The 27,715-nt window shown below is 43.6% G+C and overlaps 1 protein-coding gene across 1 annotated transcript in view; it reads left to right on the top strand.

The window, feature by feature from the left end:
- Positions 1-27,715, top strand: part of MYCBP2 (MYC binding protein 2) — a gene marked incomplete in the record, with an annotated part of 5,088,083 nt that overhangs the window by 2,577,217 nt on the left and 2,483,151 nt on the right. Inside the window, 1 exon segment of the mRNA XM_044072904.1 lies at positions 2,765-2,865. Within this exon segment, the coding sequence (XP_043928839.1) occupies positions 2,765-2,865 (101 nt within the window).

Below are 27,715 nucleotides of genomic sequence, written 5' to 3'. Positions count from 1 at the left end.
CAAATGGGGATTCCTTATAGGGATAACCATGCCCAGTGTCTCTTCTGTTTAGGACCTACCTGACCATAACACCAAGTACCTTTCTTTCTCAACAGATTTTGTTCTGTAGACCTTTATAAACTGTTTCTCACAGTTAAAAATTTGTTTAGAGAACATACTGTTACAGGCCTTGGAGAGAGTGACAGTGCAGTCAGAAGCTTCCTTCTCGGACGTACCTACTCATCCTTAAAAGAAAGTTAAAAAGCAGAAAGAAGATTTCTGTATATCCACTTCTTTTTCAAGGTCAGAAGCTGATGTTTGCATTGAGATTGTGGACAAGCCCACAAAATTGTCTGATGTTTTGGCCTGCTGGTTCTGTAGTGATCACTTTGGAGGACAACATGAAGCAGGTTCTGGCACATACTGTACAACCAGTCAGACAGCTTTTCGGGCTGTGAAGGAAAAGCCTGGGCTACTCATCGTAAGAGGCACCAGATGGTGTTCCGCAGGTACTGGTTAATGAGGATGTCCTAGGCTCTGTTATGGTGGTATGTCTGAAGTCAGGCCCCTTTTATGCAATTTCTTTAGAAACCCCAAAAAGAAAAAAAAAACAAAACATATTTCGCATCTGTTGCTCCTGCTCTTAGGGATTCTGAACAGGAGTGGCAGGACCTTTCTGCGGTAATGTTTTATGCCCTTGAGGCTTCGAAAGAGTCACAGTTCTTTGCTTCTACACCCTCCACCTCTCAAAAATTGAAAGGGATACTTCTGCTAAGGGGGATTCTTCCCCAGAGTCTGATTCTAAACCTTTGGACTACTCGCAGTCATACCATCCTACTGGGTTGGAGTCTGAACCTGAGGATATCTTATCTTCAAACGCAGCCCAAGAAGATGTTTTTTTTGGAGCACTTTCAATCAATTCTGATCAAGCAATTATTTTCATCATTCTGTTATGCCGGTTATTAAATGAATACTTTTTGAATGACTCTATGGTACCTTACCTGTTCTTTATTTATATTTATCCTAAATTAATGTTTTAGTTTCACTACAGGGCTGTTCTCTCTACAGTTTTACTTTTATTACCTACCTGTGAATCCATCTCTTTCTTCACTTTTTGCGGTCAAACAGTTCTTAAGAGGCATCTTATTTATCAGGCCTGACATAAAATGTGTTCCTTATCCCTGGGACCGAAGCTATGTTTTTGAAATGTACGCAAACACCTTTTGAACCAGCTTTTTCCACATTTTTAAAATGCTGTACATGGGAAAAAAAAGTTCTTCTGGTAGCTTTGTTTGCTGTAAGAGCTTCTGAGTTGCAAGTCCTCAAGTCTTTTCCTCTGTTTCTGGTACTCCACAAAGACAGAAGGTGGTGTCCCTTAGAACTTCACCATCCTGTATCACTGTAATGATCCCTGAGATATCTCTGAATCAGTCTGTTCACATTCCTGCATTTTTTCCTTATCTTAAGAACAAGTATGAAAAGATACTTTGTCTGCTAGATGTACACAGACAACTATGATTTTATTTAGACAAGAGTAAAGAAATTGGAATATATGGTCAATTATTTCTTTTGAAGGGGAAAAAGCTAGGTATTCAAGTAGACATTAACCAGACGGAGTTCCCTTGACCTTTTTGTTTGTTGCTTTTTCCATGGAAAATCAATTTGAGGTCAAATTATAGCTCATTCTGCAAAGGCTGTGGCTTCTTCAGGTACCTTTTTTAAAGGGATTGATTCCAGATGTATTTGAGAGGTAGGTATTCTGTCTTTTATTTACAGTTTTACCCAGTATTACAGAACTGATGCCTTTTCTAAAGCCAGAACAGGGCTTGCACGAGCCATACTTCATGGGTTACTGGACTCCAGTGCTGTCTCTTACTACTTCTCAGTCTATCTAAAATATATTTGGTTTGTTAGATCTTTTCTGTATATACTGTATGCCAGATTGTTTATGCTTACTCATAAAAGTAAACCATTGTTATTTATATACAGTGCATTGTTTTGTTACATTATCATGTAATCTGGGCTGAGCCTGCGATTGGTCATTGACCAGTGTTCTACAGCACTAAATAAGTTTAAATAAAATAAATACACGCTTTAGAAATCATTCTGTCTGTCAGCATTACTACAACAATTTTCTGATGAGCATAATATAGTTGTGTAAGAACTTACCATATCAGTTAATGTTTGAAAAGATCCCTGTTGCATCATATGCACCTTTCCTCCATCTTTCATCATTTTTTCCCCTTTGTCCAAAATGGAACTGGCATTTGCCTATATTTCCCCCCTTTTTTTGCACCAGGGTCTATCCTCCGCTTGAGACCGCTTCAGTGTGTTTGTCCAGGGTAGGAAAGCCTGACAGTTTTTAAAGTGTACATCCCTTAAGTGCCAGTACATATTCTTCATGCCTAGGTCTAAGGTTGGATATATGGTGCATGAGAGAGGAGCACTTTAGCTCTGGGATACTAGCCAGACATACTGTATCCTTGGCAGAATATGTTCCGTCAGTATTACTGTAGTGTGATCTATTTGAACATCTACTGTTACAGTAAGTTCTTAACACAACTCTACTTTGAGACTAAGGGGCCGTGGCAGAGTGAATTTAATAGGTGGGTTGAAAGAAACTAGTCTGAAGATTGTAGTTGATATTACAGCTGGGTAAAGAACATTTCTCAGTAGGGTTACAAACCACACAGCATTCCAGGATTTTGTGTAATTTCTGTATATACACAGAAATATATTGGCTAATCTAAAATCAATACTTTTTATATTTTGTATTCTTTTTTAGCTGATGATATTCCAGAGATATTGAGTTCTTCAAGCTTATTTTCTATGCTGCTTCCTCTGATCCTAGCTTCCACTGGGCCTGTGGCTGCAACTATCCCAAAGGTAAGAGTTGAAAATTGTTACTGTGCTGTTTTTTTCACTTGAAAAACATTCCCAAAACTGGACTGTTTTTGTTGAGTATGAAGTAAAGGAAATAGAAGCTGAACAGAGAAGCTTAATTAATGTTTTTCCTTTGATGTTCTTCACTTGCCTGGTGAACACCAGCTTCCTTCATCTAGCCTCACAGACCCATTCTTTCCTTCATTTCTTTTATGCTATTCTCTATGCCTCGTATCACAACTTGGGAAAGTCCTCATTCACCAGTTGATCGTTACTTTGGTGTAGTGCCACTTTTGTGATAAGTAGCATAACAGACGAGAGCTGGATGGAGAAGGCCCATCATCAAGCCACTCTTAAGCATGTTTCTGCACTGTCCCTATCTCTGCACTCCCATGTCCTTGACATGTCTTACCTCCAAAGTGGTACCACAGTAGTACAGTTGTCCGTGTGTGCACCTGAGCATGTATCTGAACCGGTTACACTGCTGTTCAGCACGTGGCATGTTAGTTCACATGTAGTGGTCTTCTGTGCTGGTTCTCTGTACTCTAACCGCTACTCATGGTCAGTACTTCAGTAGACCAGACTTGCTCTCTCTGTGTGAGATTGGACAGCTGACTTTAGGTGCATCAATTTTATGATACTAGACCATTTAGTACCAGATCACCAGTCAGTCATGGGTCTTAGCCCGGGCTTACTTCATCTACACTATGGACATGCCTTAAAGGCAAGTTAATTATTATTAATAAGTTATTAGTAAGAAAAGTGGTGATCATTTTAAATTGTTAAAACAACTCATAAATGTTGCCACCATTACAGTATTCTGTCTTGCTTGTTTTGAGTTTGTTGACAGCACACTGGAACTAGGATTGAATTTTAATTCTTTAATTATTGCAGTACTGTTAAATACCATTTTAGTTTGCAATGACATTATTCAAATGCTACTGCTTGAAAGAGGTGGTTCCTCTATAAAGTTCCAATTGATCACAGTTGATTGACTAATTGTCTCATTGCAAAAGCACAAATCAGATTTTGTTAAGGAGCATACTCTCCGGTGCATAATCTGTTATCTATGTATACTGACTCCACAGTACACAAGTGCAAGTAAAGAAAAGCACCTAGAAAGGATAACTACACTTAACAGGAACAACAGAGCTTTCATTTCCCATTAAAACAATAGAAAACAACTTTGTTGTAAAATGATTGAGTTGGTATTCTTCAAGCTGCATTTTGTTGACATGTAGAGTAGATGAAACTGATTTCTGGAGAATCCCTGTACAACCATATCTCATCACTCAACAGAAAGGGCAACTTCTTCATCCCAGTTTGATCTCCCCCTGTCTCACTCTCAGGACAATAGGACTTTAATCCTTAAAAGACATTTTTTCTCTGAAGAGGTGATTCAGGTTCTAAAAGAAGCTAGGAAACCCAGTACCAGGAAAGCATACAATGTCAGGTGGAAAGATTTTAATTTGATGCCATAAGTATAGACTGCAACCCTTTTGTCAGACACTCCCACTATACTTCGGTACCTCTGTGATCTACTTCATTCTGGTTTGGCCTATTCATCTATTAAAGCCGACTCCTTTGCTATCAGTACATGCTTAACTTTGGAACCTCATCATTTAGGACAGAGGTCAGACTTTTTCTGAGATTGGCTTTGCACATTAAACCTCCAAAGAAGCCTATCATCCCGCCATGGGACTTAAACTTTGAGTTGGAAAAACTTACTTTGCCCCTTTTGAGCCAGCAGTTTCTGCCATCCTAAAATTCTGCACATGGAAATCCATTCTTCTGGCCCTTACCTCAACTCAGAGTTTCTGAAATTCGTGCGCTTGTGGCCATTCCCTCTTTTCACATCTTCTGTAAAGGTAGGATAAGTGTTATGACCAATCCTTCCTTCATACTAAAGTAGTTAATGAGTTGACCCTTAGCCAGTCCATCAACCTGCAAACTTTCTTCCCCAGTCCCCAAAACAAGGGGAACCAAATCACAGGCAGTTAAGGTTTTAGTTGAATAAAACTAAGAATATCAGGAAAACAGATCAGCTGTTTGTCTCCTTCATGGACTTAAAGTTGAGACAACCAGCTTCTACACAAAGTATTGCATCTTGGATTTCAAAGGCCATCTCTTTCTGCTATTCATAGCTTGGGAAAACTTTGTCCTCCTGCCCGAAAGCACTTTCCACTTGGGCAATGGCTTCATCTGGTGCCTTCTACAAGGGGATGGATACCAGATCCATTGTAGAAACTGCCACCTAGTCTTCTGCCCACACCTTCACTAAACACTGTAATTTAGATGCCTTCTCTAGGTCCAGGGTGGCTTTTGCCAGAACCATTCTGTCTGGTCTGGATTCTATTGCCTCACTTTAGCCTTCAACCCATCTTCTCTTTACAGCTCTTGGAATCACCCATCTGTTATCAGTACTGCAACAGTGATTTCAGTCAAGACATAGTAAGAACTTACCATAACAGTAGATGTCCCACTGATCACTGTTGGAGTATTCCTTCCCTTCCTCCTTATCCCCCCTATTCTTCTACTTCTTACACACCCACACACACACAGTTTATGCCATTACTTTTGTTGGGGAGTTTACTTATCTACTCTAAATTTTGCCCCTTCTAGCCGACCAATCTCCTCTCTCAGTTGTTGTAAGGCCACTGGTTTGGAGATAGTCTGAAGATCTCATGCGTATGTTGATTTATATACCTCTGCTCTGACGATCTGAGTTCACCATCTTGGATGTATGCCCTGAGGAAGGTAAAGCTTTGATAGCCTAGCTTGACATCAACGGACGACAACTCATCTGTTATAAATACAACAACAGTGATCAGTAGGATATCTACTGTTACAGTAAGTTCTTACACTGCTGTACTTTCGCAGGCTGATGTCACCTATTTTTTTTCCCTGCAGATGTTCTAATCCATTTTGAAAGGATTTAATAGGCCTATAGTCAGAAAATCTTTATTTTTCAAGTGGACCAAATTTTATTATTGTAAAAGCAAAGGAGTTGATCCACTTTACAGTTTTTGTACTACAGATATTTCTGGAATGGAGTCCTTCTTTGGACTTGGACTTGAAATTTGTAATTGAAAAAAGTAATGTTAAATGGTTTTTGAGCCTTTCTGTTCTGCAGTTCTGAAATGTCTGTCTTGGAGAACACTTTTACAAGTGGCCAGATCCATTGGTGTAGAGGGCTAAAGCTGTTAATGTTATCCAGGTGAGCCATGTTCTATTAGTTGAACTGACATCAGTTGAATTTGGCATAGGGAGGATGGGCATATAGCTATCCAGGGGTGGAATAGGACCATATTGTGCCGCAGTCTCTCTAAGGAGGGGCAGTGATGCTTGTGTTCAGTTCTTGGTTATATATTCGAATCACAAACCATGAGTGTGGTAGTCTTCATTAGAAGCTACATGAAAGCATACTTGTACATAAGGAGGCATATTTGCCCCTTTATTGATATGGCTCTGACATCCTTCCCCTAACCCCAGGAAGTAGAACATAAAAACAAAAGCACCTTCATTGCTTTGGTGCCAGGAAAGGTGCAAGCAATCCATGTTGCTGTTTGGATGTGGATGATGATGCCTCCACAACTGGGGTACAGGGAAAAAAAGCTTAGTTGCTTGTTTCCCACAAGTGCACAACATCTCTGCAAACAGCTTTCTTTAATAGTCATGTTTTTTAACTGGTCTGTTGGGGTCTACTTTATTAACTCGAATGTGCAAAAGTTCAAATGCATAAAGATCGACACATATGCATCAAACTCTTAAACATTCGAAAGTTAATAAAGAAAAAAATACACAGAAAAAAAAAAAAAGATGTAGGCAGGTGGACAGGCCCTCCTGCGCCCCCCACACCCTCGCTCCTTAAATATACCAACTCCGTGATCGCACTACATTGAAGTAAATGGAAATTTCCACCTACGGAGATTTCCATTTACAGTTTTCGACGGATTGCACTTTCGATGCATATGGTATTTGCGGTTTTACGCTTTCGCGTAAATAAAGTAGACCTGTCTGTTGATTTTGCTATTGTCCTTACTAAAGAAAAGAGTAAGGGCTGAAAAATGCTGCATCATGAGGACATGCATGGGCAACTCGTATATTGCATTGAAACTAATGTACCTTTTTAACTGTTTGACTGGATTTTGATATTTGTCAATAGGAAGCAAGTATGGACATTTACCAAACAGACCCAAATAAGGTGGTTGACTACATGAGTCATGTTCTATTAATACCAAACAGACCCAAATAAAGTGGTTGACTAAGTGAGTCATGTTCTGTTACTAAAAATGCAACAACACTTTTACGAGTAGATTAGTACTTGGGGCAGCACTCTTATCAGGCTGGCAGCTCCAACTACCACTGCAGTGTTCTTCACAAAGTATTCTACACACAGTATTTTTTTCAGGCGTTTGCTTGGATGTCCATTCACACAGTCTTCAAACTTTTCTGCCTAGATTTCCACTTGAGAGAGGCAGGGCAGGTTTTGCTTTGGCAGGTGTTCTTCGTGATTCATAGTTACAATCATTATATTTGGATTATCTGCTTGCAGTAGCCCTCAGTCGGCCAGATTAACAAAGTCTTGGGTCCTACTTCAGTTGCCATCTCTTCTTTCGTAACGTCAGGTCGTCAGGGGTATAAAACATTTAGCTGATGTCATTACATCAGTCTTTCTTGCCGTGCGGTGCCCGAAGCAGAAGCAGTTCACAAGTGCCGGTCGGCCAACTCCTGAAATTTTGTTTTCGAGTTTCAGAACCGAAGTCTTCAACTGAAAGCTAAGTACCCTGTTGGGGAAACTTTTTCTTGCTCTAAACCGATGTCAGTAAAAGTAAATAATTGCATTTCTTGTGGAAAGCAAGTACCTCATAAAGATTTTAATTCGTACTGTATTCCTTGCCTAGGCCCTGACCATGACGTACCTTGCTGTCAGTTTTGTGCCTTACTTAAACCATGAACTATCCATCGTCTGTATATTTGCGCTTCTAAATTTTTTAGTGCTTGGTTTAATTATCCTGATATTTCTTCGGTAAGCCATCCGACTACCGACATTCCGAAAAAAAGCAAAGCTAAAGAGAGAGACAGGCCACCCAGTTTGCTGGTACTCAGTGAGGCGCTTTCGCAGCCCTGATACCTGCTACTTCAGATTCACAAGCCTCTACTGAGACCCATTCAGAGTCCGGTATGCCGTGAGATACTTCAACTGTGGATGTCTGTACCTTGAATGGGTCCGGAGCCGCTGTGCAGGCACCGGCTTCTGAGGGTGTATTCAGGCCTACTGACTTGCATATTAAACAGACACCATCTTCTTCTTCAAGGCCTAAAACTCGAACCATGTCTAGAAAACTGATGCCCAGACTGCATGGTCAGGCCCCTATGCCTAAAAAAACAAATGATAAGAATGACTGAAGACCTTATTATTTTAATCAGGGGAAGCCAACCTTCCCCCTCTACGAGACCTAGGACTGAGTTTACTTATGATACTTCTGACCAGGATTCTGAAATTTCTGTTTCCTCTGATGACCAGGATTTACCCGTATCTACCTATGAGCATTCTGATGATGAGGACTCTATTCCCTCTGCTTCCCCCCCAGAGGATTTCTCTTTTGGTGAAACCTTGCATACTCTCAGGGAGTTTTTTGTTGTTGGGAAAGTCAGGATGTTAAGTTGTCTATCTCGCCTTCATTCTTGCTGGATGGGTTCGGAGCCGAACCTCGGCTCCGACTCGGCCACTCTAAAAGCTCGAGAGCTAGTTCCACCGGCTCGAGGCTCCCCTATATCCCACAATGCTAGGCGGTAACTCCTCAGATCTCGTTTGCCGCTACAGCGATCAAGGTGCTTTTCAACCGGCTTGTCAGGTTAGTTTTAAAAAAAATAGTTGTATCTTAAATAGACCCCTTTTAAGTTAGCTTTTCTTCATAAATTTATAAGTTACGTAGTTTCATTCCTAGTCCAAATTTTCCCCTTTTTTTCCTAAACTTTCTAAAGTTATTCCCTTGGGCTTTAGGCCCAGTCCCTCCCTCCCTTCCTAGTAGTTGGAGTGACTGTGTTTTGTAGGGATTTAATTTTTCTAAATTACTTACTAATTTAATTTAATTTTTTGATAATCGGTGTGTGTGTGTGATTGTGTGGTTACACTTTTTTCTTCTTTAGACATGTCTAAAGATTCGAAGGTCTCAGGCTTTAAGAAGTGTGACTCGTGCTGTCAGAAGATGTCTCTGACAGACGGTCACACTTCTTGTGTTTACTGCCTGGGACCTTTGCACCTGCAGGACTCATGTGCTGTTTGCCATGGCTTCAGCCCTAGAGTCCTGCAGGAGCATAAAAATAAGCTCATTCTAAGGGGCTTATTGAAGCCTGAGGGTTCCCCGACTCAATCTTCGGGGAAACCCTCGAAGCCTACCAGACCATCGGCTCCGGTATCTGAGTCGTCTTCTGGGGCTTCGAAGGCTGTTCGAACATCGGCTCCGGCTGGAGCCGATGATTCTCAAACTCATGTCCCTACTATTTCCTCGGCTCTGGCCGGAGCCAAGGCAGACACCGGTGAGTCGGCTCCGATCAGATTGTCGGAACCGACCTCCAGAAAAAGGTCCCGGTCACCATCTATCGGCTGCGTTCATTCGGCTCCAGCATCTCCATTGCTGTCTGAACGGAGCCATAGATCTCACTCCTCTAGGTCGTCGAGACTATCAGATCATGACCTTCAGAGGGTAGTGAGTCGACTTCTTAAGTCCGAGGCACTGGCCCAAATGCTTCAAAGCCCGACTCAACAGTCGATGGCTAATCCCATCACTCAGAATATTCCTCCTCCGACTCCTTTGAGTTTGGAGCCGGGGCGGCTCGGACCCGAGACTGTGGCTGCGTCGGAACCGATACCGTTGTCTTCGGTACTGTCATCTGCTCCGATTTCTTCCTTGGAGGAATCTCGGCGCCGGACTTCCCTCGTCTGCTCCGAGGGGGCGAGTGGCATCGGACCCTTGTCCGACCCCGCTCTCCCTCTCGGTGCTTCGGCGCTGGTGAGTTCGGCTCAGACATCGGCCTCGGAGCCATCACTGTCGGTGCCGGGGGAGGTTTTCAGCTTTTCGGAGAGGAGACCTCTGGTTCTGCCTGACAGGGGTGCCTTCGAGGTCATGAGGAGCGTGTTAGAACCTGGTTCAACACCACAGTCGGCTCCTTCTGCCCCTCCCTCCACCATGCCTCCGGTGATTTCTGCTCACTCCCTCATCCCCGATCGCAGAGAGCCAGCTCCTCAAGTATCCCCAGTGGGGATCTCCTCCTCTTCCGAGGCCTCTCCTGACCCGGTAGGAGAGCCTCCTAGGAAGAGGCAGTGCAAGAGGAAGCACATCGACTCCCCTGAGTCTGTCACCTCTGACACCGATTTAGAGGATTCTGAAGGTTCCCCTCGTTCCCCCTCTGAAGATGTCTCTTTTGCAGACATCCTCGAGATCCTAAAACAGAGGGGGAATTGGCCAGCCCTCAACCCTTCAGAGGATGAATCGGTGTATCTTGAGGCGTTTGGCTCTCGCCCTTCCACCTCCTGGGTGTCCCCTCCTTTTGACCCCCTTATGCAGGTGGTGGCAAAGAAGGCCTGGACGGCTCCTGACTCTGTGGACCCCACCCCCAGGAGACTTTCAAAGTTTATCACTGCCCCCAAGGACAAAGAATTCTTAACCAAAGGCGTCTCTGTGGATGGTATGGTGGTGGCTGCAGCCACCAAGAAGGAGCTAGCTGATCCTTCAGTACCTGTCCATCCTCCTAACAAGGAGTCTAGGACTGTGGACAGGTACGGGAAGCGGATGTTCTCGTCAGCGACCTTTTCTATGCGCTCGCTGAACTACCTGTGTCATTTCACCCGTCTCCAGAGAGATTTGATCAAGGAAGCGAGTGAAATGTTAAAGGATCCAACAGCTGCGGGTTTTCAGGATAGGATGAACTCTCAGCTGGCTACCCTCAACTCAATAGTTAACTCCTCCATGCGCCTCCTTTCGTATGCGGCGGATGGATCGAGTAGAGCGGCAGGTACAGGTGTGGCCTTATGTCGGCACGCCTGGATGCGGCTATGTAATTTTGCAGACCCTTTCAAGGCGTCCTTCACTAACTCCCCGTTTGATGGATCATCCCTCTTTGGTCCTCAAGTGAAGGAAACCCTGACTAGGTGCGAGATGGAAGGCAAGACTCTCTCTGCCGTGGGAGTCCGTTTTTCTACTCCTTCTAGGCCTTACCCCAAAGGCCAGAAGGGGGGAAAGATGTGGTTCCGCAAACAATCTCAAGGAGCTTTGCCTGACGCACAGAGTCGGTTCCCTTCTAGAGGCAGAGGGGGGAACAATAATGGTAGACGCCGTCCTAGAGGCAGAGGGCCCAGAGAATCAGGGCAGTCGAGAAACCTTCTCCGACAAGCCCTTTCAGCATCCCTGAGGTGTTGCCCGACTGTCCACCTTCGGAGGCAGTCGGGGGAAGATTATCTCTGTACCTAGAAGCCTGGCAATCCCTAACTCAAGACAAGTGGGTACAGTCTATCATTTCCGAAGGCTACACAATCCCATTCTTTCGCATTCCAAAGCAATCAAAAAAATCCCTTCCAGACGTTCCACCCAGTCAAAGGGAACAAGCAGCACTAGAAATATCAAAGCTGCTTGCAAAAAGAGCCATTCAACCAGTTCCAGCAGACCAACAAGGGTCCGGAATCTACTCCAAATTCTTTTTGGTTCCAAAGAAAACAGGGGACTGGAGACCCATTTTGGATCTCAGCAACTTGAACAAGTCTGTCAAGAAAACAAAATTTCGGATGGTCACGCTGCAGTCCATTCTGCCCCTTTTTGGGGCGGGACAACTGGATGTGCTCTATAGATCTCCAGGATGCGTACTACCACATCAAAATGAGCAGACGCTCCAGGAGATTCCTCCGCTTCAGGCTGGGAACCAGTCATTTCCAATTCAGGGCCCTGCCCTTTGGACTCACTACAGCCCCCCCGAGTGTTTACCAAATGCATGGCAGTGGTCGCCTCTCATCTGAGACGTCAAGGATTCCAAGTGTTTCCGTATTTAGACAACTGGCTCCTCACAGCCCCCACCAAGCGTCTTCTGCTTCTTGCCAGAGACTATACCTTTCACACATGTCAAACACTAGGCATTTCAATAAATTACGAAAAGTCTGTCTTGTCGCCTTGTCGTGCTATTACCTTTATAGGCGCAAATCTAGACACAGTCAGCATGTCAGCCAGACTCAAAGAGCAGAGAATAGCAGACATACACAGACAAGTCTCTCTTGTCTTGCAGAGCAACAAAATCAGTCAGAATGGCCCTGAAGGTTTTAGGAATAATGGCGGCTGCTGTCCCTCTCCTTCCTTTAGCCAGATTCCACATGAGAATCTTACAGTGGATGCTCTTCACACAATGGTCGTACCAACAACTTCCAATGTCCCATTCCATTGCGATAACACAATCGGGCAAGAATCATCTTTCTTGGTGGGTCACATCCCCCCAGCTCTTCCTAGGAAGTCCCTTTGTTCCTTCCCCTCCGGTTGCTACACTGACAATGGACGCCTCCATGATCGGGTGGGGGGGGGGGCATTACCAGGGCAGGACGGTCCAGGGCATATAGCAACCTTTCGAACGCCACTTGCACTTAAATGTTCTGGAGATGAGAGCAGTGCTTCTAGCGTTGCAAGCCCTACAAGACTCTCTTCCCAAAGGAACTATAGCAACTTGATTTCTGTATTAGTAGCTGTATTTAGAGCACAACCAAAAGCTGTTTGCTGAATTTCCTGTTTGCACTTAATTTTAAATCGTTTTTTTCTTAAAACTTGCATATTTTCTGTCCTTGACCTAGCACTCTTGTGTGGGGTCATTTACTGCACTGTTATAACTTGATATTACTTGTGAACCTCTGCTATCTCTGTAAAAACAAAACAAAAAAAAATCTTGCTTTTTCCCACTTTTCTGAGAGTTAAAAGTTCAGTTACAGGCTTGCTGTTCCTGAACTGTTTGAAAGTTTCTGTGAGGCCATTTTGCTTGGGCTGAAGGAGGGTCTCTGTGTTTATCAGTGGGAGTGACTAACATTGAGCAGCTTCCCTGCCCCGAGAGGTGGTTACTGACTTGAAACTGTAGTTTTATTGGCCACTAGGGGTCATTTCCATAACTCCTTCATCTTCCTCTCTTAAAACCTAGTTGCCTCGTGGTTTGAGCGTCTTTTCAGGCTTGTTGGCTGTTGGTGAAGCACCCTCAAGAGGAAAAAACTGAGAGAAGAAGGAGCCACTTTTGAGATTTTAAGTATTTTTCTCTGTTTATTTGCTAAGTTTTTCTGCATAGCTGCCTAGCTTGAGCATTTTCTGGCTTGTTAAACTTGATTTCTGTATTAGTAGCTGTATTTAGAGCACAACCAAAAGCTGTTTGCTGAATTTCCTGTTTGCACTTAATTTTAAATCGTTTTTTCTTAAAACTTGCATATTTTCTGTCCTTGACCTAGCACTCTTGTGTGGGGTCATTTACTGCACTGTTATAACTTGATATTACTTGTGAACCTCTGCTATCTCTGTAAAAACAAAAACAAAAAAAATCTTGCTTTTTCCCACTTTTCTGAGAGTTAAAAAGTTCAGTTACAGGCTTGCTGTTCCTGAACTGTTTGAAAGTTTCTGTGAGGCCATTTTGCTTGGGCTGAAGGAGGGTCTCTGTGTTTATCAGTGGGAGTGACTAACATTGAGCAGCTTCCCTGCCCCGGAGAGGTGGTTACTGACTTGAAACTGTAGTTTTATTGGCCACTAGGGTCATTTCCATAACTCCTTCATCTTCCTCTCTTAAAACCTAGTTGCCTCGTGGTTTGAGCGTCTTTTCAGGCTTGTTGGCTGTTGGTGAAGCACCTCCAAGAGGAAAACGCTGAGAGAAGAAGGAGCCACTTTGAGATTTTAAGTATTTTTCTCTGTTTATTTGCTAAGTTTTTCTGCATAGCTGCCTAGCTTGAGCATTTTCTGGCTTGTTAAACTTGATTTCTGTATTAGTAGCTGTATTTAGAGCACAACCAAAAGCTGTTTGCTGAATTTCCTGTTTGCACTTAATTTTAAATCGTTTTTCTTAAAACTTGCATATTTTCTGTCCTTGACCTAGCACTCTTGTGTGGGGTCATTTACTGCACTGTTATAACTTGATATCACTTGTGAACCTCTGCTATCTCTGTAAAAACAAAACAAAAAAAATCTTGCTTTTTTCCCACTTTTCTGAGAGTTAAAAAGTTCAGTTACAGGCTTGCTGTTCCTGAACTGTTTGAAAGTTTCTGTGAGGCCATTTTGCTTGGGCTGAAGGAGGGTCTCTGTGTTTATCAGTGGGAGTGACTAACATTGAGCAGCTTCCCTGCCCCGGAGAGGTGGTTACTGACTTGAAACTGTAGTTTTATTGGCCACTAGGGGTCATTTCCATAACTCCTTCATTTGTCCTCGGAGGAGTGGTTTAGGGCAGTGACTTGTGGTTTGTTGGCCAATTTGGGTCATTTCCTGTCTTATCCAGCCCCTGCTATAAATACTGTTGCACACTAGGGCAGCGCGTTAAGCAGGTTTAAACTATTCGGGCTACCTAAAGTCCACTCTTCAAATTTTCCTTAAAACTACCTTCCTCGAACTATACTACTGATCTAATCATCCTATAATTAAAAGATCATCTCTACTTGACTCCAAGTAGACTATTCTCTATCTGTTAAAGCACTTGCTCCTACAGTACTTATTACCTTGCACTCTTGTCATAGATAGTACCAAAAAGGCAACCCCCCATTTCTCGGTCACCCACGTCCCCGGAATCTTTTTAAAGTTTTTTGTCTATTCCTTCTAGCATGTCGAGGATCAGTTGCTAGTGTCCTCTCCTGCTCAGCTGGTGAACCTGGGAATATTGAGGCAATGTTACAATTGCCTCATGTACACAGACAACCCTCTCCTCCTCCCACAAAACACAAATACATGCGAGATGCAACTACGGCCAAACTGGAGGCTGAGCTCTCTCAACATAGGACTGGCAAGACCAGTCAGGAGGAGAAGGTTACCACACACACTATAGACCCAGTCTCACATATTACCATTACAACCTCAAACATCATACATAAACACAACAAAGACATACGGGAGGCTCTGATCAAAAATCTACCAAAACAGCAGAGGCCACCAAAGCAGACACCCAAACAACCACCACCTCAGAACACAACACCTGCAACACATAGACCTCACAGTCAGAGTGTCAAACAGTCACAGCCCTTAAGGCCAAACACAATGCCAGACACACTAGTCATTGGTGACTCCATAGTCAGACACACTGGCGTCCTCACCAGACTGAGTAAGGAGAAGGTCACAGTAAGCTGCCTGTCGGGCGCTAGAATCCGCCACATGCACTCAGGTCTCTCAACAGCAGGTACAAATATGATTCAGTCATTGTCCACGCTTGGTGTAAACGACCTGAGGCACTCCTTGGACTACATGAAAAGAGACATTGAGGAGCTCTCTGATTATGTAGCCCAGACAGGTATGACCCTGACCTTGAGCAGTATCCTACCTTCACCAAGAATGATGCCACAATACAGAGATAAGATGATCAGCTTTAACAATTGGCTTAAACACTGGTGTCATTCAAAGGGGATCCAGTGTCTGTCTGCCTGGGATGACATGCTGGACAAGCCACGCTGCAAGGGACGGCTTGCACCTGTCACCTTCGGATATTGGCAAAGGCTCTTGCCACCCCCATAGTGCCTTTTAGGCAAGGCTCAAATTCTAAACCTACCACCCTAGAACACAAAAAGGAAAAAACTAAGGGTAATGCTGCTCAATGCCAGAAGTCTAAATCTCAAAATGCGAGGCCCTTCTCAGTATGGAGAACATCGATGTCTGTGCTGTGACAGAAACCTGGTTCAAGGCTCCTGAGAGCACCCGGGCGCTATCAGGTTTTACCTCATATCATGCGTTCCGCCCCAAAATCTGGACAATACCAAGAAAGGAGGGTATCCATATTCATCAAGGACACCCACACCTCAAGACTGGTGGCGGAGACCATCCAGGTGCAATTAACCATAGGCAAGACTTTGTAGCATGTTACAGGCCACCCTCACAAACTCAGGAACCTCACATGGCCTTCCTGAAAACACTAGAGGGGATAAATGTATCACCAAACACCATCATACTAGGTGACTTCAATTACCCTAATATAGACTGGGAACACTACTCAAGCCCAAACACCCTAGCCCAAAAGTTCCTGGAATTCATAAACTCAAATGCCATGGAACAACTAGTCACCATCCCACAACAGGAGATAACATACTTGATCTCATCGTCACGAACATGGGAGCACAATGTTCAACACCGGAGGTGTACCCGTCACTGGTGAGACCAGACCACAAACTAATCTCTCTGGAGGTCCTCATTACACCGGCACCTGAAATAAAAAAGACCACAGTAAAGAACTTCTCAAAAGCCGACTTCACACTTCTAAAGACTAGTGTGGACTCCTTTAAGGCCCCGAGCGGAAAACAGTACTCAAGCCGCTGAATCACTTACAAATGCCTTCTACCAGCACCTGCAGGACTGCATGGATAAGGCAATCCCAAGCAAAACAAAGACTCTTTGTACCAAAGGCAAGCATCCAGTCTGGTGGACCCCAGCCATAAACAAACTCTACAACAAAAGGAGGAAGCTACTACAAGATAGAGCAAAATCCTTAAAAGGTAAGACACCCTTGATCACTATAAGTAAAAACTAAGAGCTCTCATAAAATCATCCAAAGCAAATTTGAGAGAAAAATAGCTAAAGACTCAAAAGACAATCATAAGGCCTTCTTTAGCTATGTTAGAAACCTGGGAGGAAACTCCCAGATATGCTCAGAGCTAGTTCAAAATGATGTGAAGATTACTGATCCTACAGACATTGCCAACATACTGGCTGACAGGTTCAGTGCAAACTTCTCCCCTCCCCAAAGGAGAGATATCTATACCAAACGATTGCAGCCCCCAAACATCTCCAGCGCCCAAGTGAGAACTGCTCTCTCCAAAGCAAAAACACAGCATCCATGGGACCTGATGGTGTCCCGGCTGTGTGCTCCATGAACTCAATGAGGAATTAAACCCACAGCTAGGACAGCTGTTTAATCAAAGTCTTACCTCTGGATGGGCGCACTGCAACTGTGGTACCACTTCTTGCCTCCACCGACCCTGGAAATTACCGCCCATTAGCTTGACAAGCCTTATCTGCAAAGCCATGGAGAGGATCATAATGGACCTCATAAATAAAGACATAGGAATTTGCAGACTTTGGATCCAACCCAGTTTGGCTTTGTCAAAGGCAGATCATGCCTTTTAAACTTGGTTGACTTTTTCGAAACAGTCACCAAAGCCATTGATGAGGAAAGGCAGTCCATACAGCCTACCTCGATCTGGCTAAGGCCTTGATACAATACCCCATTCGGGTATCATTGAAAAACTCATCAGCTTAAATGTCAACCCATACATCACAAGATGGGTTGCAAACTGGCTGAGTGACAGAACCCACAGGGTCAGAGCTGCTGGCGCCATGTCAGACTCAAAGCCTGTCACAAGTGGTGTCCCACAGGGCTCAGTCCTGGGCCCACTCTTGTTTGGCATCTACTTTTCAGTACAAGCAAACACAGGAGGGTTATGGCTGACAAAGTTTGCAGATGACTGCAAAACATCTGACACAGATATCCTTCAGAAGGGTCTCACAGAAGCGGATAACTGGTGCCAGAGCCACGCCTAAAGTTAAATGCCAAAAATGCATAGTCATACCCAAAAACAAGGTTACTAGCTACCAAATAGGTGGCAATCCACTGAGCACAGAAGAAGTTATCAGGGACCTGGGGACCCAGGTTGATAGTAGTCTGTCATTCGACACCCATGTAGCTAAAGTAGTTAGGAAGACCTTCTACATTGCCCACCTTATCATGAAGGGATTCTCATCTAGATCAAGGGAGGTCATAGTCTCCCTTTACTCATCACTCATCAGACCAATGATTGAGTACAATGCCCCATCGGAATGTATCTGACCCGACACTTGCAGCAGCTGGAGAGGCCACAAAGTTCCTCACCAAAAGGATAAAGGGTCTCAAAATCTGTCCTATGCTGCCCGACTGAAAGAACTCCAGCTCTATTCAGTAAACGCTACCGCTCAGAGGTGACCTTTGCCTAACATACAAGGCCATGTCAAACCCAGATTTGATGAATATGCTTCACCTCAAAAATCTAGATCCATCAGAGCCACAAGGGCGGAGACTTAAACTTGACACGGCTATTAATAGCGTGCTGGAGGGATAGATTTATCACCCAAAGACGTGGCTATGCTGTGGAACAAAATCCCGGTACATGTGAGGCAGAGCACCTCGCTGGCCTTGTTCAAGAGAAATCTTGACCAATGGATGGGAGATCGCAGATATACCCCAGGGATTACCTCAGTGTCACTGCTCGACAGAGGCACAGAAAAATAATGGGTATAGTTCCCCATACTAAAGGGGTGGCCTAAGCCACAAAACGATGGGCTAGGCTTGTAAATGCCCTCGGGCAGATAGCCTAGTATGAACCTATGAACCTATGAACCTATGAATTCAGACAGACAATATGTCTGTAGTGTGGTACATCAACAAACAAGGCGGAACCAGATCCTACCCCCTATGTCGAGAGGCACTCAGACTGTGGCAATGGGCGATTTCTTCTCAGTGGTTTCTGTTAGCAACGCACATTCCCGGGAAGTCCAATGTGATTGCGGACAAATTGAGCAGAGCTATTCTCATGCCTCACGAGTGGTCTCTGAAGAATTCAGTGTTGGACAAAGTCTTTCGAAAGTGGGGCCGACCTTGCTGCGACCTTTTCGCTACTCCCCAAAACAGCAAGTGCGACTATTATTTCACCCTCTTTCCCCAACCAGGCCATCCCAGCAGAGACACTCTAGTCCACGATTGGCCCCGGGGACTTCTGTATGCTTTTCCTCCCTTTCCACTGATATCTCAACTAATACAGAAAGCCATCGCTCAGAAAGCTTCCATGATCCTCATTGCCCCTTACTGACCTCGACAGGTTTGGTTCCCATTTCTTCACCGTTATCTGTTGGAGCAACCCTGGCTTCCGGACCCAGTTCCAGACCTCTTGACCCATCAGTCGGGTCAGTTGCACCGCTCCCTCCCTTCTCTGAACCTCACAGCATGGTTTCTCCAATTCCAACTCTAGCCAGGCTTCCTCTAATATCTCACTCAGTTTGAGATATTTTAATAGCCTTTCATAAATCTTCCACTCGGAAGATTTATCATAGTAAGTGGAAACGTTTTTCCTATTGGGCGCATTCAAAGGATATAGATCCTTTCACTGCTTCCATTCAAGTCAGTTCTAGATTTTCTAGCCGAACTTTTCCACTCAGGTTCGTCTCCTTCTACCATCAATGTTCAATTGGCAGCTATATCTAACTTTCATGTTGGAGTCTCAGAGTCCTCCATTATGTCTCACAAACTCTGCAAAGCCTTTTTAAAGGGAGTTTTTCTCCTCAAACCACCTATCTGGGATCCTCCTCCTCTATGGGATCTCAACTTGGTTCTGACGTCCTTGATTCTTCCCCCCTTTGAACCTGCGGCTTCATGCTCAATGAAATTGCTGTCTTGGAAAACACTCTTTTTGGTAGCTATTACTTCAGCCAGAAGAGTCTCTGAACTTCATGCTCTGTGTAGTCGATCCCCTTATCTTTTGTTTCATAAGGATAGGGTGTCCTTACGTACCAACCCATCCTTTTTGCCTAAGATAGCTTCACCGGCAAATTTGAATCAAACCATTGATCTTCCTGTGTTCTTTCCTAACTATTCAAATAGATCGGAACAAAAATTACATTGGTTAGACGTTCATCGCCAACTTAGGTACTATTTAGACAGAACCAAACAATTTAGGAAGTCTGATCAACTGTTTGTTTCCTATGCGGAAGGCAGAATGGGCCTTCCAGTTTCTAAGGTATCTCTTTCTAGATGGCTTACTTCATTGATTACCTTTGTGTATGAGATCAGACATCAACAGTTGCCAACCAAACCCAGGGCTCATTCAACTAGAGCTTTAGCTACATCTATAGCTTTCCAAGACAGAGACTGCCTATTGATTCGATTTGTGCTGCAGCTACTTGGGCTTCTCCCCATACCTTCATTTCTCATTATAAGTTGGACTTAGCCTCTAGAGGCCGAGCCAACTTTGGTTCCACTGTACTCAAGAGTCTGTTCCGATAGGCCACCCGGGACAAGGTGCTAGGGACGCGGTCCCATCCAGCAAGAATGAAGGCGAGATAGACAACTTAACATTTAGAAGTTATGTACCTACCATAACGTTCCATGTTAGTTGTCTTCTTCTCGCCTTCTTTCTTGCGTCCCACCCTCCTTCCCCCTAGCCTGGACAGACCTAGAAGAGTTTGTGACCTTTATCCTTTCTACCACCTCTCTCTCTCTCTATATATATATATATATATATATATATATATATATATATATATATATATATATCCTCAGTCAGGTTTAGGACACCTTTCAGTCGGCCTATAGAGGTGGGTTATCCTTCTTCCATATTATGGAATTTTCCTAGCTGGGCCTAGTTTACAAATGAGATCTGAGGAGTTACCGCCTAGCATTGTGGGATATAGGGGAGCCTCGAGCCGGTGGAACTAGCTCTCGAGCTTTTAGAGTGGCCGAACCCATCCAGCAAGAAAGAAGGCGAGAAGAAGACAACTAATATGGAACATTATGGTAGGTACATAACTTCTAAATTTCTCTGATTCTAAAAAGAGGCTTAGGGATTTCTTACTCCTGCCCCAGCATAGGCCTTTAGCTATACCTCCTGTACTGGACATTGTTGGTGTTGCCTTTTTGGAATCTAGCATGGCCCCTGACTCTTTAACTCCTGCTTCCAGTAAACCTGATAGATATTAAAGGGTTCCTGACTCTCACAAGTTCCTTTTCAAAAATCCTACTGCGGATTCTGAAACCGTTTCGCAGGGACCCAAGGGCATTAAAGCTCTGCCAAAGATCCTATCCCCTCTGATAGAGACTCCAGGGTGCTGGATAGATGGGGTAAGAAGCTATACACTTCTGCAACTTTGGCCATTAGGACCTTGAATTGCCAGTTTCATATGTTAAAGTATCAGCTGCATATTATTGGATTGCTAAAACAGAAAATGATGTTGATTCCTGATTGTACTGAAAATAAAGATTTACAGGGTTTTATGCATTCTGCTGAACAAGTTGGTAAACATACATTGCAATGTGGTTTTGATTCGCTAGAGGCATCTTGCAGAGCTGCGGTAACTGGGTCTGTACTTAGAAGGCATGCTTAGCTTAAGGAGCAGTCCTTGCCAGATCATGTTAAAGTGAATTTACTGGATGCTCCCTTAAATCAGGAATGCCTGTTTGGCAACAAGGCAGAAGTTATTAAAAAGATAGAGGAAAAAGCTAAATCTATACAAACTGTTAAAGATTTTTTACAAGTACAACCTCCAAGATTTAGTAGGCATTGGCCTTCTAAGAATTGGTCCTTTCCTGCCTCTCCCAGACCTTCTCAGTCCAAACCCAGATCCAGCAGAGCACCCAGGCTTCAGTCCTAGGTGATGTACAGGACTAATAGTGGGGGGCCTCCACTTCCAAATCTGGGAGTAATAAAACTCCCCCCTATGGTAATCTGCCTCATTGACGTCTTTTTAAAACTTCCAAGCACTTCTCAACTGACTGCCCCTTTGGTGGGGGGAGATTGCATTTCATGCAAAGAACTGGGGACTCATTACCCAGGACAAATGGGTTTTAAATATAGTGTCCCAAGGATACAGATTTCACTTCCACACATTACCAACTCCAAGTGGTTGGCCGGATCTACCTACAAATCAGTGGGCAGATGCCCAAAAGCAAGTACTCTCTCTCTTAAGCATAGGGGCTATTCAGTTGGTACCAGAAGAGGAAAAGGGACACTGTTTCTACTCGAGATTTTTCCTGGTACCCAGAAAAGACAATTCATGGCATCCTATCCTGGACCTGCCTACTCTAAACACCTTTTTGGTGATTCCAAAATTCTAGATGCTGACTCTTCACCAGTTGCTTCCTGTGCTAAGCAAAGATGCCTGGTTGGCAACACTACATTTAAAGGAAGCATACCTGCACATCTCAATCAGGGAATCTTGCAGAAGAGACCTACGCTTCAAAGCAGGTTACACGCACTATCAGTTCTCTGCACTGCCCTTTGGCTTATCTGCTGCGTCCAGGGTATTCACCAAGTGCCTGGCTCCAGTCATTGCATTTTGCAGGTAAAGAAATATTCAAATATACCAATACTTGGAGGATTGTCTAATTCAGGCAGAAAACCAGAATATACTTTTGAATCATATGGCTCTTTTACAAAGGGTGCTGACTTGTCTGGGGTACACCATAAACAAAAAGAAATCGCACCTGGTACCCTGTCAACAAATAATGTTCCTGGGAGCAAGCTGGAATACAACTTCCCAGATGGGTTTCCTCATGCCAGAGAAACAAATTCACTTGACAACCTATTTCAAATAAGTGACCACAAAAACCCTACTATCTGCTAGGCAAATACTACAAGCCTTGGGGTTCATGGCCTTCTGCATTCTTCTAATTCCATATGCAAGAATGCATATGAGGAAACTACAATGGTATCTAAAAAGCCTATGGTGTCAACATTCTCAGGATCTAGAAGCAATGATTCCTATCATTCCTTGTCTACGCCCAGAGTTCCTTTGGTGGGCAGAGGCCTGCCACCAAAACAAGGGACTTCCATTCACACTACCCCCTGCCGCCCAAACCCTAACAGCAGGCGCATCAGACTATGCATGGAGGGGGGGGGGGGCGCACCTGACAGGGAAGTGCATTCAGGGCAAATGGAACCCAATTCATTTGATTGGCCCAATGGACCATCCTGGTAAACCAACTGCAAATAAATAAATAAATGCATGGTCACATCAATCATAAAGAAAAGTTAGCTTTACAGAATGCTCTAACAGCCTTCAAGGACCACATTCTTCCAGAACAATTAATGGTAAAGACGGACAACACAACTGTTATGTGGTACATAAACAAGCAGGGGGCATATGCATTCTTACCTCCTCTGCAGACTAGCCATGGCATTATGGAACACAGCCTTGAGCTACCAAGTACATCTACAAGCTCAATTCCTGCCAGGAAAACTAAATACAATGGCAGACTGACTAAGCAGAAACCTCATGGACCCACACGAGTGGAAACTGGAACCAAGGATTTTAAACATGTTGACAAGCAAATGGGGGAGCCCAGATATAGACCTGTTTGCCTTCCCCCAGAACTATCAGTTGGAAAACTTTTGCGCAAGGACTCCCTACAGACAAGCTTGGAAAGTGGATGCTCTGTCCTTCAGCTGGAAAAACCTATCAGTTTATGCCTTTCCTCCTCTGCCTCTGCTCTCCAAAGTACTACTAAAGATCAAACAAGACAAACCAAGGATGATTTTGATTGCACCAGCCTGGCCACGCCAACACTGGTATCCCCTCCTGCGCAGTGTGTCACTGTTGGACCCATGGCACCTGCCTCAGACTCCTACCCTGCTGTCTCAGCAGGAGAACCGGATTCTGCACCCTCGGCTTCAAACACTGAACCTAGAAGCCTGACTAATTACCTAAGCTCTCCTTTACCGTCCCTCAGTAAACCAGTGATGGATGTCATTTTAGAGGCAAGGAGGCCTAGTACTAGAAAATCTTATGCCAAAAAATGGAAACGATTCTGTGCCTGGAACCAATCTCAAGGGATGAGCACAGCAGTGCCCAATTTACCTCAGATTTTACAATACTTAACTGAGATGCTTCACAAGGGCCTGTCTTTTTCCTTAATAAACATTCATGCTTCAGCCATTTCAGCTCATTATAACACAGAACCTCCCCTGTTCTCTTTCCCACTGCTCAAGCAGTTCCTCAGAGGGGCCAATAATTTAAGACCACCCAGGAGAGCTCCAACTCCAGCCTGGGACCTTAAATTTGTATTGGAGAAACTCACCCTTCCTCCTTTCAAGCCAGCTGCTACTGCAGATTTAAAATTCCTTTCTTGGAAAACAGCTTCCCTTTTAGCCATCACTTCAGCAAGAAGGGTATCTGAATTACAGGCCCTTATGGCAGTGGAGCCTTTCATCATCTTTCATGCGGACAGGGTGTCCCTCAGGACCAATACCTCTTTCATGCCAAAGGTGGTATCCAGTGTGGCCTTTAATCAATCCATTCATTTGCCTACCTTCTTTCCTAATCCACAGAACAAAGGGGAACGGATACTGCACTCCTTAGATGTGCACAGACAATTAGATTCTACTTCGACAGGTCTAAACCTCAAAGGAAATCTGAACAACTGCTGGTGGTATTTGCTGCAGGGACAGAGGGGAAGGCTATTTCAAAGTGAACCATCTCCAAATGGATAGGCCATTGCATTAATTTCTGCTATAAGCACCATGGAAAACCTATCCCACAGGGGATCAGACCCCACTCAAGCAGGGCTGCATCTACCTCTACAGCCTTTCTCAGAGGTGTACCTACCAGGGACATCCTAGAAACTGCTACCTGGAGTTCTGTACATACTTTCTCCAAGCATTACCATTTACCAATTTTTCTAAATCCGGAGCTGGCTTTGCCACTGCAATTTTGCAGGGCCTTATAGCTGGTTCTAATGCTAAATTCCTCCTCCCATCCTTAGCTTTGGGAATCTACCCAAATATAATGACTGCAGCAGTGAAACACGAAGAACATAGTACAGTTGTGTACACTTACCATAAATGTAGATGTTAGAGTGTATTCACTGTTGCAGTCCTGGTTACCCTCCCTCCAGCCCTCTGACTTCTTTTGGCTATACCTCTTCTCTCCTTTTCAATGCTTAAAAGCTTTTTGGTGTATTTTTTTTTGAGGTATAACCTTGTATATTTATAGATTTTAATTGCTTCCCATTTGGGGGGCCACCTGACATCTGGGGCAAGAAAAACTGATGTAATGACGTCGGCTGCATGATTTATACTCCTGACAACCTGAAGAAGACCTGGAAGAAAAGACAGTAACTGACGTAGGACCCAAGACTTTGTTAATCAGGCTGACTGAGGGCTACTGCAAGCAGATAACCCAAATGTAATGACTGTAACAGTGAATACACTCGAACATTTACATTTATGGTAAGTGTACACAACTGTACTTTCTGCAGTGAATGCTGTAGACTATGTAGCCATTGCCAAGAACTGAAGGTTGAATGCTTGGTACTCCACTTTCATATAATGAATTTCTGCAGCCAGGAGTGTTATGAAGAGCAGGACATATTTGTGTGAGTATACTTAACCATAACAGTAGCTTTTCAGATAATAGGATCGTTGCTATAGGTCAGCTTCCCTCCATCTGCTAAATCCTGTCCATAAATTTGGATCTGTTTTTTCTGTATGTAAGGCTGTAGTGTTAAATGTCATACAGGATGGTTTGTGGCAAAACCCAGGTATTATACCTTTTGCAGTTAGAAGTGCAGAAGCACGGTCCTTTCTACAAGTATGCTCCACTGTTTACTTACAAGACCCCAGGTAAGCAGTAAGCAACATTAATGATTACCCACAACTGTCTGCATAATCCACAAAGCATGTAACATTTACATGCATTTCACCATTGCTGCTAGGTATTACGGAAGGCCAGTTACAGACTTAAACTTTGTATATATAAGTAGGACAGTAAGGTCCCAATCCACCTTATATACTGATGTGGTGCTTAGTGTGGTACAGCCAAGCAACCAGATTATTGCAGTGTGGTAAACTACAGTGACAAACCAGTATTTTGTTTGGTATTAACCATCTACAGGGAGCATCCCTGTCCCACCACAACTACACTCTGTCAACCCCCAAAGCAGTGACAATACACCAGTTCTGCTAGCGGGAGCACTTGTCTAAGTAAATCCAGCCGTTAGCATAATATGCTAATGTTCCTTTCTCTGCCAGCCTTGAATCACTATGTTCTGTGAAAGCAAAGGAGAGAGCATCAGTAGGGTGCCTCACTGTGGCTGACTCCAATGTCATTAACGTTGTTAGTCCCATCTTACAGTTGTCATGTGGCCATTTCTTAAAGTATTCCTTGGATTTTTCACCATTGATATTTGGCTTGCAGAGGAGTAAGGAATGCCCCCCCCCCCAATGCAGCAGTGACATCCCCCCCCCTTACATTTGCTTAGTAAGGCATAGTAGGCAAAATAGCCATTGAATGTGAAAAGGTGGGCTGAAGTACAAGCAGCTGGAAACATAAAGCATTTTGAACGCACATACATTGTGGTAAGTGAACCTTTACAGGGAGTATTGAATCATTGTACAATGTTACTGGATGTCAGAATGCCTAGTGCACTGTTGTCTTCTGACCCTGCTAAACATCGTACACAGCCTTAGCTTTCAACTGCACTGCATTGTGCGGAAAGCTCCGCATTTGACACCGAAATTAAGCAGTGTTCTGCAGTTCCGCTTTTGACGGTGGTGGTTCCACTTTTCATTTTCTGATTGGCTCCCAAACCATAATTATAGCCAATAGGCAGAGAGAAGAGAGAAAGGGAGCCAATTAGAGAACAAGTTTGACCTTAGCAGCCAGTTGAAATGCTGAGTAAAAGGTCCATGGCTTTAGGGCTGCCTATAACGATAACCCCGAAGTAGTGGGTTAATAATTTATTATGTCTGTAGAGTCTCTACAGGCATAATAAATTCTTAATTATATATCTTCCAATGGTCTGCCTTAGTACTGTATATATTTTTATTCTTTCCACCGAGCAAGCCAACCAAATTTTTGCTTCCCTAGCAACAGCCCGTACTTCAGTCCTTAAACACACTCACACAGTATTCTTTAGATGTTGTGTTCTTCCCCATTCCCTGTAGATGTATTAAAAGCTTCATTATTTATTAATTTTTAATGTCCCCAATGGTCTCACTGTTTACACTTTGAATTACTTCTTAATTCCTGGCTACAGAGCGAGATGACCACTTGATTGCCACCCTAGCAGTGGCCTGTACCTGAATCCTTAAAATACACTGGCAAAGCAGAATGTATTCTTTAATTAAACCTTCCATATTTTGTCCTTTATAGCCTCCCATCTCTGTATTACTATCATTTAAACCTCTAATTCTCCTGTCCTGGACAAAAGCAAACCGATCTGCAGTGGGTTTTAGGCCTACAAGATCAACACGATAAACGATTTTATTTATTTTATTCATTTTGGCCAACCTTTTTCTTGTAGTAAAGCACTAAATTCAGGCTGTTCAGATATTTTAGTTTTCAGCTCAAGTCCTCTCCTTCACAGCAAGCCGACCACATTGATGCTTCCCTGAAAACATCCCTAGCTGAAATAATGGAATGCACATTTTTCTAACACAACTTTTTTATACAGTCTTTACCATTATTTTGTCACACTCAGCGCACCTCTCTCCGTATTTACAAATCTTGGTCACCTTTCAACACATGATTAAGGAGAGCTAACTTCTCCTTTCCCTGCTTATCATTCTATATCCACTCCTGGTCCTAGTGCTCCCCTGTTTTGTAGAATATCAACCCATATCTCTTAATTAGAATTATGCATGGCTTAACCATTTCCAAAGTTAGAGGCTAGAATGCACACTAGCAACTGGTTTACACACACAAACATACGGTCCCTTTTGATTTTTTGAAAAAGTAAATTTTTTTATTTAAAGATAAGCACGCCATTTTTGAAATTTTTTGGCCAGCTTTGAGAGACTGTTTATTGTGTTAAATGGGATGGAAGCAATTCTGAACTGTTATCAATAAAGCTGTAAGCAGTATTTCAAGAATTGCATTTCATTTAACTGTTTCTACGTTTCTGACAAGAAGAATGCAAC

Source organism: Protopterus annectens, chromosome 5.part1 (genome assembly GCF_019279795.1).
Source record: "Protopterus annectens isolate FY-2018-M chromosome 5.part1, PAN1.0, whole genome shotgun sequence".
In the NCBI taxonomy this organism is placed as follows: domain Eukaryota; kingdom Metazoa; phylum Chordata; order Ceratodontiformes; family Protopteridae; genus Protopterus; species Protopterus annectens.
Note: the sequence above shows the minus strand (reverse complement) of the source record. Positions and strands in the feature narration are given on the sequence as shown.